The sequence below is a fragment of the Trematomus bernacchii genome, unplaced genomic scaffold (genome assembly GCF_902827165.1).
Source record: "Trematomus bernacchii unplaced genomic scaffold, fTreBer1.1, whole genome shotgun sequence".
NCBI lineage: Eukaryota > Metazoa > Chordata > Actinopteri > Perciformes > Nototheniidae > Trematomus > Trematomus bernacchii.
Genome location: NW_022987655.1, coordinates 125,287 through 137,361, shown reverse-complemented (window position 1 = coordinate 137,361; position 12,075 = coordinate 125,287). Strand labels below are relative to the sequence as shown.

Below are 12,075 nucleotides of genomic sequence, written 5' to 3'. Positions count from 1 at the left end.
TTTCAGGTATTTATTTAAATAAGTAGTGACCTTTAAATAAATATTGCAAAACAAAGCCTATATCACCTGCAGGCTTAGCCAGAATGTATTTCTTCCTGCACTACAAGATTTCGATGTGTACACATCTGGGCCATTTATCGTGTAATTTCTCCAAACATATACAAATGCCTGTATTGGAGTCAAAAAGGTGCAGTAGAAGGACTTTAGCAGCATCATAAGAGGCCAACAAGAGTGGCAGGGGTGTGTCACTGTGCTGAAGGAAGGTTGTGAACAGCTATCCAGGATAGTCTCTAAAGACTTTCCAAGGGGTAACAATGCTGCTGCTGGAGTACTGATCTAGTGGATCTAGTGTTGATGTCATCTGTCTACCTTCTCCTCTTAAAATACTCTGTCTAACATTATCTGTACATTACATTATCTGTACATTACATCACATTACATGTCATTTGTTAGACACTTGTATCCAAAGCGACTTACATACATTCAGTACTGTGGACAATCCCCACAGGAGCAATTTGGGGTGAAGTGTCCTCCCCTGATTAGAAGTCCAGCACACTATCCACTGAGCCACAGCCTCCCAGTATTGTGAACGCTTTTAACGCTTATTAAATATAGCAGAAAACATGCATTATTCTACTCAGGAGGGGAGTTTGACAGGGGATTACTCAAACACTTGATTGTACGTGTGGGAGTAGTCCAAGAAGTACTGAGTCCAACAGTGCCAATTGTATTAAGAACTTATGGCAAAATATCATTTTATCTCTCATCAAAGATAGCTAAAAACATGCATGATTGTACTCTGGAAGGGAGTTTGACAGAGTATTACTCAACAAGTACACAGTAAAAGTAGCCTACTTCATTGTATTTGTGGTAGTAGTCTAAGAAGTACTGAGTCCAACACTACCAATTTTATTAAGAACTTATGGATACAAATCATTTTATCTCATCAAATATAGCAGAAGTGGCATGAGTTTGTTCTCAGGGACTTTGAGAGAGTATTACCCAAAAAGTACACAGTAAAAGTAGCCTACTTCATTTTATTGTAGCAGTCAAACTAGGACTGAGTCAAACAGTGTCAGTTTTATTAAGAACTTATGGTACAAATGACTTGTATTGCAAATAAAGCAGAAAAAAACATGCATTATTTGACTCTTGTACAGCGATTACCGTAAAGGCGCTATTAATTGCGCACTCAAAAATGAATAGCTGCTGATTTGACCAAGCGAACGCGAGAGACGGCTGAGTTGACCGCAGTTATGCAACAGCAACCGAAGCTGAACTGACTATCTTGACTACTTGTTGCTATCCTATTGTGGCATAAGCCGTTTTCTCCAGGCACATTTGACCTTTTCATTATGATTCTACGTGATAGTCGGACTCGGACATGACAACCTGTGCAGCCCATGTATTGATTCCATCTGATAGCTGCTATAATACAAAACAAAACTTCTGCCTGCTCTCCACAATGATCAATAACAGCGAACGGATGGTCAAAGTAAGGTACAAATAAACAGAATCACACGAAGCCTGGTTAGTGTTGCCTGACTTTATAAAGTGTGTTTGTTTATAAGTGTGTGGTTGCGTTCTAGTCACTTTGCTCAGCGCTACTGCTTGTTACAACTTTCATTTTCCATACTCGCCATAAACAGAGATGGGGTCGTTACTAAAAAAAAGTAATATATTACATATTACATATTACTTTAAAAAAAAGTAATATATTACACTACTTCGTTACTCTCTACATAAAGTAACTCGTTACTTTACTCGTTACTTTACTCGTTACTTTACTCGCAGGGCCGGCCCGCCCCTCCCTACAGGCAGATCACGCAGACTGCTAAAGTTTCAAATGTTCTCTTTAGTTCAGTTTCCATTGTCGCATAAGACTGATCCAGATAGCTCTGACTATGGCTGTCCTCTGTCTCCTGCTATCTGTATTTTGCGCAGTATATCTCTGAACGATGCGATGGTGATTCCACTGTGCAAATGGGCAACATTACCTCTACTATGAAGGCTGCTACAAGCCTGTCCATCTCTGCTTTGATTACCGGTCCTCCAAATTCTAATTTGTGCTGCTTCGGAGTTGGCGGTGGCGCACTCACAACATCCTCACTCTGGGTTCGGGGGTCCTTAGCTATTAGCTTCACCTTAGCATGTGTTCTTTGCAGGTGTTTGTTGAGGTTTGACGTGGTGTTTGCAGCAGTGGATAACAGCTTCTGGCCTGGACACAGTTTGCACCTCACCGTCACATTCCTGTCTATTCTTCGGACCAACTCAAAATAATGGGCATACCTCCACCCCTCGAAAGTTATCGCTGACTCTGCCATGTTTATGCAGCACTGCACGTGGAGATGTGGACGCACAAGTCGCGCAGATTACGTACATATAAACCTGCGGCGGAAACCCCTCTTGTCTGTCAGTGTGATTATGACTGATTTTATAAAAGTAACGAAGTAACGCGTTACACCCAACTCTGGCCATAAACTGTTATTATGGCTCAGGTTAATCTCGCCCCCTTCCGACGTGAGCGTGGTTCTTGGTTCTTGCCGGTCAGCCAAGTGGGGTCAGCTAAGAACCGGTTTTCGGTGTTTAGAGCCGGCTCCGCTGTGGCTGAAACAGGAAGAACCAGAGCTAAATCAGGCTGAGTGTGAAACCAGAGCTATTGAGTCAGTGTTGCGGTGCTGTTGCTTTGGTCTGGATCTGTGAGCTAACCACGCCCCGTTCATTTGCATATAAGAAATGGAAATGTGTCATTATGAAATACAAGTCCCCTGAAATAAATAAATGTCTCATTATGAAATAAAAGTCTCTTGAAATAAATAAATGTGTCATTATGAAATAAAAGTCCCATGAAATAAATAAATGTGTATTTAAATGTACATGTATACATATTTATTGCCTCATTTATTTATTTCAGAATTTATTTCATAGGCATATTTATATATATTTGTATTTATTTAATTATTTATGTATTTATTTATTTATTTAATTTTGGCTTAAATGGCATTCCATACGAAACACAGGAGATAACAACAAAGTCGTAAATCGAGGTGGCGCTAATATCAGCCGCAGGTGTCGGAAAGTCGGGTCATCTGCGATGGGTCATCTGTGACGTCTTCTGGACTTCCAGCAGTTGTGAGATAATGTAGGAGACAACAAGTATGTGCCTGTCTCCTCATAAAGATCAACAACCTGAAATGCCCTGCCTCCTCCTATCATAAAGAGGCAGCTGCAAGGTCGTACACAGTTCAGAGCCACACATGATATCAGTGCATTAAAACAAACCCAAAGAGCGGAGAAAACAGTATTTCTCCAACTCTATCTATCTATCTATCTATCTATCTATCTATCAGTGGCGGCCGGTCCATAGGGGCGCTAGGGGCGCCGCCCCACCTCTTCCCATATTGAAAAAAAATAAATAATAATAATTCAAATTAAAATAAAAAAAAAAAAATATGTTTAAAAAAAAATATATGTTTTTATTTTTATTTTTAATGAACAAGGTAAATATTATATAATTGGTATCAGTAAAATGTATAATCTACAATAAAATCTCGTTTAAAATTGTGTTACGATGTCTAAAGTTACTGATAAGTCACATGTTTCCTGCCTGGCCTTGCCCATGCACCTTCTCTCGTCTGGGCGCTAAGAGAGGAGCCTTCAACCAGTGCAGCAGCAGCCACCAGCAGCTGACTGTTGCTATCTGTAACGTGTAAACTATGCCGCGAAAATATAATTTCAGCCAATCAGCGTCGTCAAAGATGACGGTCACCGGGCGCCAATGTCAGCGCCCAGTGCAGTCTGTGAGTAGTTTGGACAGTGACTCGTATCCGGTTGACGCAGTAGTTGATGAGGATGGCTTCGTGTGCAGGTGGAGTCTCCGGACCTCGGTCCCCGGCTAATTCTGTTCAAGAGCTAATCTCCAATCCTTTCGAAAGGAGAAGTTTGGCAGATAAATTGTTGCTTAAAGACCTTGCACCGGACCAACCCGATTTGAATATATCGCAGCAATCTCGTGAAAAAGACAACATTTATACACGAGGCTTCACAAGTAGCTGGTACACAAGAAAGGCTTGGCTAGCTGGATGCAAACAGGTAAATGCTGTCTTTTGTTTCCCATGCTTGGATATCACTTTATATGTAGAGAGGAGGTTTCCCATGGTTGTTAGAAGTTTATTAATAAGTGGGCATTTATCACAGAAGTGATTGTTCTGTCTCCACGTTTGTTGCATTGTCTGTGATGTATTTTCCAACGGTTATAGCTCCTGTTCTGTCCCAGCAACACTACACGGTTTGCAGCTCCACCACATTTTTGGTTTATCTTCGGTGTCGCTTAAAATCTGCTTCCCATCGGACTAAAACCTCCACGTAATCTGAAGACAGATACTTGAAGTTATTTAAACCTTTTGCAAACTTTATGTTCTTTCTTGCTCTAGCCTTGCCAGTTACATTGTACATAACACATATATTATCATTATGCTAACTGGTTGTTCGTGTTAGACGATGTAGCTTTTTCATTTCTGAGTTATTGCTATATGTAAATAAGCCTGTTTGTAAATAATCCTCAGAGAAACAAAGAAAAAACACAATTTATGACATTTTGTGCTGTGGTTATTTTTTTTAAATTGCATTTATTCACAGTTCAGTTTGAAATGCTGTAGTGACTTGTATTGAACCACTTAAATATTTATAATTAATGCTACTGAAAAGATGCTATTAATTTTATATCTCCCATGCAGTTCACTGTAAAGCTACTTGGTGAAGGTGTTGGTTCATAAAACATGAACAGTTTTAAGAAAGAAAAAAACAGACCAGTTCTGAGAACACAAATTCCTGGTAAAGTAGTAGATGTTCAGGTTGATAAATAATATTTTCCACACTGAAGATTATGGAGGTATTGATCAGTCTTCTCATATTTTTAAGCCTCGATTTCTCCTTTCCCCCCCCCCTCTAACATCACCAGAAGTCATCATTTAAGGGGTCATTTCTCGAAAAAAATTTCCGGGGGGAAACCCCCCGGACCCCCCGGGTAGGTCACTTACGGTACGTCAAGAGCCCCACCAAAAAAAAAGACCACCGGCCGCCACTGCTATCTATCTATCTATCTATCTATCTATCTATCTATCTATAACTTATTGTAAGTCGCTTTGGATAAAAGCGTCAGCTAAATGTAATGTAATAAAGTATCTATCAATCTATCTATCTATCTATCAATCTATCTATCTATCTATCTATCTTATAATAGCAGGGTGATGCAGAGTGGGGTCGCCTATCCCTTTAAGAGAGAGAGGGAGGTGTGGCGCGTGCATGTGGCGCGTGCATGTGTAGAGCGAGAGTGAGCGAGCGTAGTGTGTGTCCGGAAGAGAGCGGGAGTAGCAGCAGTGATCAGTCTGTCTCCAGTTAGCTGTGTAACAAAGTCCTGAGGAAACACAGCGGCCTCCCAAGGAACAGCCTGCCTGTCTGCCTCATTTCAGAGTCGGTTATTGAAGCCGAAGCCTGGTGCTTCAGTCCGGGAAGACTGCAGAGAGTCCTCCCCTGTATTCCTCCACTACGGTCTGGGAGCAGCATCTATCTCCACTGTTGCTGTAACCATGTTAATGTCCCTCTGTGGGACCAATAAAGGACTTCTGATTCTGCGGACAGACAGAAGAGAGGGGGGAGGGGCGGGTTGGAGAGCGGCCTTCTTTTCCCGGATTTGAAGAGTCCTTTTCCTCGCAGCCCACCGTATCCCAGGATGCAATGCGCGCCGGTGACAAGGAAACAAACAAAATGTCGGTCCGGTCTCAGAGAGAAAGCAGCACGTGAGGAGTAACTGATAAATGTGAGTGTCGGGTTTAACTTACTTTAATAACGGATGAATGTGAGTATCGGGTTTAACTTTCAATCAGGAGAGACAGTTTTTGATGTCTATTGCCGGGAACACACGAATGAATGTAATGGTGTTTGGCTATTAGAGCCCGTTGTTTGTTCGGCCCGACGCGAAGGTTAGTAAAATCCCGTTTGAATTGTGTCACGAATTACACATATGATGTTTGTCAATTTAAAAGATAATTTTGCAAGTCAACATTTTTTAAATGTGTCGTAAAACTGTGAAGTAACACTTTTTTTTGTGTGAAACGGCTCGATGAACTACATCACCCGTCTCGCCGTCACGTTGGCACATTTCACTTCTTTCTTTCAGAATGAGGCGAAAAGTATTAAAAGAGGTGAAAATCACTACAAGTCTGGGCATCTTGAGAGCTGTACATACACAAAAGGGGAGTTAGTCGGTCCGTAAGAGCCAGCATGCAGGACCGGGATTCTGGGATTTGTAGTCTTTCTAGTTGTGTATTTTTCATAGTCTTATATTTCAACAGTTTTACGACAAACTGTGACTTTTTTTACATGAAAATAGTTTTTTAAGATTGACAAACATCATATGTGTAATTCGTGGCACAATTCAAACGGGATCGAAAGATAATCTTTCTCTCCCCATTGACTTCAATACATAATTTTTCCGAAATAAGGTCCCATGGGTCGGAAGTAGATGGGCGGGACTTCGCCTCTCACTATTGCGGCTTTCGCACCGGCGCTTTTCCCTTTCTAGCTCAGAGCTAGAGCTTTTCTGGTTCAGCTCCGGTTACCCTTTTCTGCTCCCGCTCTGTTCACACCACTCGGAGCCGGGATGGTGCTGCCGCTGCTGCGTCATGACGTCACCGTTTACATCGCTGATTTGCTCCCCAACGGAGCTCACAACAACAACAACAACAACAACGGGGGACTGCGTCGGGTCGATGATCGTGTTGCTTTTAATCATACGAAGCCAGATTAAATTAAATAACGACTTCTCCAACCTTATACTTTTCTCCAGAGTGCCGTGGTTCATTGTTTATTAATGTGTTTCAGCGGCATTTACCGACCGCTGCGGTGCTGGCTGCTCTTCCACGGGAGTTTATTCTCCCGTTAGCTCCGGGTTAGCTCACACGGCTCTAAAGTATTCACTGTCTGACTGTCACACAAGCAGCTGATACATATCCCCAGTTCCCCTTAAGTGAATGTGTGTCAGTCTGAATTGACGCTGTTTGGCATCACAACGCTGTTATGAAAGTTTCTCTGGTATAACATGGGTGATGTTAGCATAGCAACCAAAGCTAAACTGACTACTTGCTAAGCCGTTTTCTACAGGCACATTTTACCGGTGTATTTTTCATTATGATTCTACTTGTGATAGTCGGACATAAACAGAATCACACGAAGCCTGGTTAGTGTTGCCTGACTTTATAAAGTGTGTTTTTTTATATAAGTGTGTGGTTGCCTTCTAGTCACTTTGCTCAGCGCTACTGCTGACAGAGAACTGTCAATGCAAAGCTGCACTGTCCATGGTCCTGAACTACAAATTATAAATGTAACATTTCAGCAATCAGCATTGAAACATGTGCTATTGTAAATATTTTGCCGACTTACAAATTAGTGAGATACATGTGCCTGTCGGGGCGCGCAGATTTTTAAAATCCTTGGTGGCACTGAGGAGAGGGCCACTCGCAAGTCCTGTTCAACAGAGAGCCGTGACCTCCTGTTGTTCTTCATGTAAACCAGAGTAGAGAACGCCAACTCACACAGGTAGGTAGTGGGAAAAAGAAGAAGTTGCTCAATCGCGTGGTGGGAGATGCTTGGGTACTCCGATGCAGAAGCCAACCAAAACTGTTCCAGTGGGAGCTCACTAAATTTGAGTTTCAGTGTGCGGTCCACATGGAGCTCTGCGCACTCCTCTCTCTCTTTCATAGTGAGCTTTTCTGTTGAGAATTCCTGGTGGAATGGGTCTCGGATCCAGTCATAGTCCTCGATGTCAGCCACACGTGGAAGATAGCGGTCAAACCTCTCTTTTAAGGTCTGAAGGTGTTTGGCATATACAGCGCGCTCCCTAGCTGCCTGCGGCGCAGCTGATGCCAGCGGGAACATGTCCATGGAGCCCTGTTCCAAAGCCTCGCGCCACAGGATAAGTTTGCCCATAAACCCCCGAATCTTGTCTGTGGATGATAAAAAAAATTCATTCCTGCCCTGAAGCTTGGCGTTTAACTCGTTGAGATGCCCAAATATGTCTGCGAGGTAAGCCAGCCTGGCGCACCACCTCTCATCCGCGAGCTTGTCTTTATGTGGGACAGCGTGTTCACGTGAAAACTCCAAAAGCTCTTCCCGAAGCTCATGAAGACGGGATAGGACTTTCCCCCGTGACAGCCAACGTACCTCTGTGTGGAGGATCAGGCTTGGTGGTCGGCTCCCATCTCGGCGCACAGCTGGGAGAAGAGGCGAGATTTCAGGGGCCTTGATTTGATGTAATTCACCATCTGCACAGCCTGATTCAGCACCTCAGTCAACTCCGGGGGCATGGTTTTGGCAACTAATGCCTCTCTATGCAAAATGCAGTGTTTTTGTGCTCTCACCTTAGCAATTAATCCTTTCACTCTCCCCGTCATGCTTGCCGCACCATCTATGCAAAGACTGACGCACATATTCCAGGTCAGACTGTTCTCTTTTAAATAGTTATTAGTTACCCTGAATATTTCTTCTCCCGTAGTATGGCTTTCCATTTCTTTGCAGAAGAAAAACGTCTCTTTGATAGAGTCAGCATCAACATATCTGATGTTTGCCAGAAGTTGGGCAGCCCCACTTATGTCAGTAGATTCGTCTATTTGTAGGGAAAATCTGCCGCTCGCCTGCAGTTTCTCTGTCAAATGTTGCTCAATGTCTTCTGACATGTCGTTGATTCTTCTTTTGATGGTATTATCAGACGACGGCATCTGGACCCAGCATGACACCTATAATCTTTTTGCAAGCGGGGAGGATGAGTGTCTCCGCTATTGTGTGAGGTTTCTTCTGCTTTGCAATGAGCTCCGCTAGCATGTAACTAGCCTCCATTGCCTTTTCAGACACTTTCACACAATCCAACAAACGGTCTTGCTGCCTCTGGTTCAGATCCCGCGCTCTTTTGAAGTAGGCCAAGTTTCTCTGAACATGGAAGGGATGTTTGGTTTCCAAGTGCCTCTTCAGCTTGCTTGGAACCATGTTCGCATTATCTAACTTCTCCCGACAGACGACGCACTCGGGCTGAGGATTGTTGACATCCCCGGTCCAACTGAAACCATAAGACAGGTAACTTTCATGATACTGTCTGCTGACAGTTTTGTTCCTCTTTTCTTTCGGTGGTGGGTTGTCGGCAGTCTCTGCTCTGGTGGTTGGTGGTTTGCTCCTCACAAGAAAGCGCTCCATGTTCCCTCTTGCGTGTTTCTTTGTTTTAATGTTGTCCTTCAGCCTTCGATGTGTCACGGTCTTATAATTCCCACCTGCAACTGCGTTAACAGCGAAATATGGGGTTCTGTGAGGATTTTTTTTTTAAAGAATTGTTTTTAGGTATAGAGTTTGCCTCTGTATTATGAAATGAGTGCATACAAAGTACTGATATAGTAAATTAAAAAATAATTATTTTTGTGTAGTTGTATATTGCAATAATAACGTATGGTTGTCACAAAATCCCACGGCACACCCGGACTTGCCTCGCGGCACACCGTTTGGGAACCACTGGTTTAGATAACAAAAATATCTTTATTCTTTTAAGCTTTAACCTGTTACGACCTGAGCCTGTTTTTCAGGTCTCAGGCTCGAAAATGACATTCCCAGAACAAATGACCATATCTTCCCTTCTAAAAGGGTTAAATTAATAATCTTTGTTCTCAAAGTAATGATAAACCTGTGACTTGGATGTAGAAAAGTCAGAATCAATATAGATGTTTTTTATTTTAAAGAAAATTCAGATTGAACATAGTAAAAAACTGTAAATTAGTGTCCGTCCAAAAATTCTTTTTTACTTATAGTGAAAACTACCCTTGGATGATGGGTTAGTAGACTAAAAGCTTTAGGAATCCAAAGTACAACATATAAGTACCCAGGGCTCTCGACTAACTTTTTTCACCATCCTCCCGGAACCGTCCCGAAATACAATCTAAGCCGTCCCGAAATTAATGTGGACCGTCCCGAATTTAAAATATTAGTTTTTCTACATTATCATTAGTTAAAATCATTCAAAGTTATCTTTAACATAAATACAACATACAAATCATTAGATGATAATTCATCAAACTTTTTATTTGAGTAAAAAAAAACACATCAACAAATAATATATTTTAAAAACACACAAACAAGAAAGTTACTCCAAATGTAATCCAATGAAGTCCCATCCAATTAACAAAAATCCAACACTCTGTCCTGAAGACAGAACCCAGAGTAACCAGGATGACTGTAACACAGTCAGGAGACCTTGACATATTAATTAGTCTTGGAACTGGGGCCTTCTGGTCCTGCAGCCACTACTCCACCACTTGGTGACCGCTTTCTCTGCATTGAATTGCTGTGCAGGAGGGCCATGAACTGAGATGTGCAGGAGGAAGCTAAGCATCTCGTTAGACAAGCAAGACCTCCAGTCTGACTTAATTCTCTTCATGCTGGAGAATCCACGCTCGCAGCAAGATGAACTCATGGGGAGCACTTGTGTGATCTCCACTATGACCTTCATTTGCTTAAACTGGTCTTCCCTTCCAATAGCACCTGTAAGTAGCCTCTGCCACAGCACCTGGGGTTCAATGTGCCTGTAGTGACGCTGTACGAGGACTTTCAGGTCAAGCCACTCTCTCTTAGCTGCCTCTCCAGAAGTAAAGTCCCCGCATTCTGCAAGGATGGATTGGAAATGCTCCATTAATTCAATGAGCTCAGCATTGCCAAATGTCGCCAGTTCAGCTGCGTCTTCTGGCCAGTTAGACAGATCAAAGAGGGTGGAGGTTGCCTTCAGAATCCCTGTCTCCAGATTCCCAAAGCGTGCTGACAGAAACCTACACAGGTCGTTAATGAGGCTGAGCTTTAGTGAGTTGAAGGTGGAATTGTCTGTTTCCCTCCTGTTGAGCTGGACATTCTGCCAGGTCTTTCCAGGTCCAACCTCATCCAGTACCTTCTGGAGCCTTGGGCCTGGGTCTGTCTAGGTTTGTAATAAAAGGAAAGAAAAAACATTTTACTCATTGTAATCCATAAAATGAAAACGTTTTAAAGTATGTTATATTGTGATTATAATAATAAATATTTGAAATGTGTATAATATATGGAATATTTACTCTGATGATGTTGATAATGTCTAGACTTCCAGGCGTACATTATTGACATTTAAAATATTTCTTATTATATAATAACAGCACAAAATACTTCCAGTTTTTCAATAATATAATCACAAATGACAAAATATCTTTACAGTTTTTCATATTTAGGGATTATATAAATACCAGTTTTACCAATTCCTATATATTCAATTGTTAATGTTCAACAATTAATCCAAAAAAATGTTACTGACCTGCATGGCTACAAGTGACAATGTTGTCGTTTGTAGTCCATCAGAGACCATCTGCAAGGTCAGTCCATCTCTCTGAAACAGCAGGCTGAGCTGCTTCAGCTCCTGAAGAATGTCCAACACCAAGTGAATGAACATCACCATCTTGTACTGTGTCAGGGACCGATGAATGGCACGTGCTCTCCCTTTCATTAAGGCACTAGCCTCCCTGTCATTCGGATCACTAGCATGGTTCTCAAAGTGAACCAGGGTAACTTTGAAGTTTTTCACCAAACCTTCAAGGGCCCTGGACATATGTGGAAGCCATCTTGTCCCATCAATGTTACCTGGTTTGACCACATTTATGCCCATAACTTTCCCAAGTGCATGGAGCTCACGGGAAGCTTTTGCAGAGTGGGAGTAGTGCTTGTAAACACCATTCAGTGTTTCCTTCAATTCAGCCAGCAGAGGCACTGATTTGATGCTGTCAAGCGCTGACAGCTCCAGTCTGTGAGCCACACACCAGATTGGTACAATTGAGGGACACATTTGTTTCAGCTTGGCTGCCACTCCATTGTGAACTCCCATCATCACAGATGCACCATCACAGCCGAAGCCAACCATCCGGGATTTCAAGTCTTGCTCAGTCAGGCCCACATTCCTCAAACCAACAAGTATTGCGTCAAGGATGCCTTGGCTGTGGGCATGCTCCAATGAAACAATGTCCACAAATT

The 12,075-nt window shown here is 42.4% G+C and overlaps 1 protein-coding gene across 1 annotated transcript; it reads right to left on the bottom strand.

Moving 5' to 3' along the window:
* Positions 1–10,254: 10,254 nt before the first annotated feature.
* On the bottom strand, positions 10,255–11,530 carry LOC117486607 (zinc finger protein 862-like). Its single transcript, XM_034135113.1, has 2 exons — positions 11,366–11,530; positions 10,255–10,999 (listed from the first exon to the last, which is right to left on the bottom strand). Exons 1-2 carry the CDS (start codon positions 11,504–11,506, stop codon positions 10,301–10,303), a joined length of 840 nt encoding a protein of 279 aa, XP_033991004.1. The 5' UTR covers positions 11,507–11,530; the 3' UTR covers positions 10,255–10,300.
* Positions 11,531–12,075: the final 545 nt, after the last annotated feature.

What these genes read in the sequence shown, in the direction of transcription:
- LOC117486607 (XM_034135113.1), bottom strand. Translation starts at nt 11,506, where the DNA reads ATGGTGATGTTCATTCACTTGGTGTTGGACATTCTTCAGGAGCTGAAG. An exon ending in TGTCACTTGTAGCCATGCAG is followed by an intron (nt 11,000 to 11,365) that starts GTCAGTAACATT and finishes TTACAAACCTAG; the next exon opens with ACAGACCCAGGCCCAAGGCT.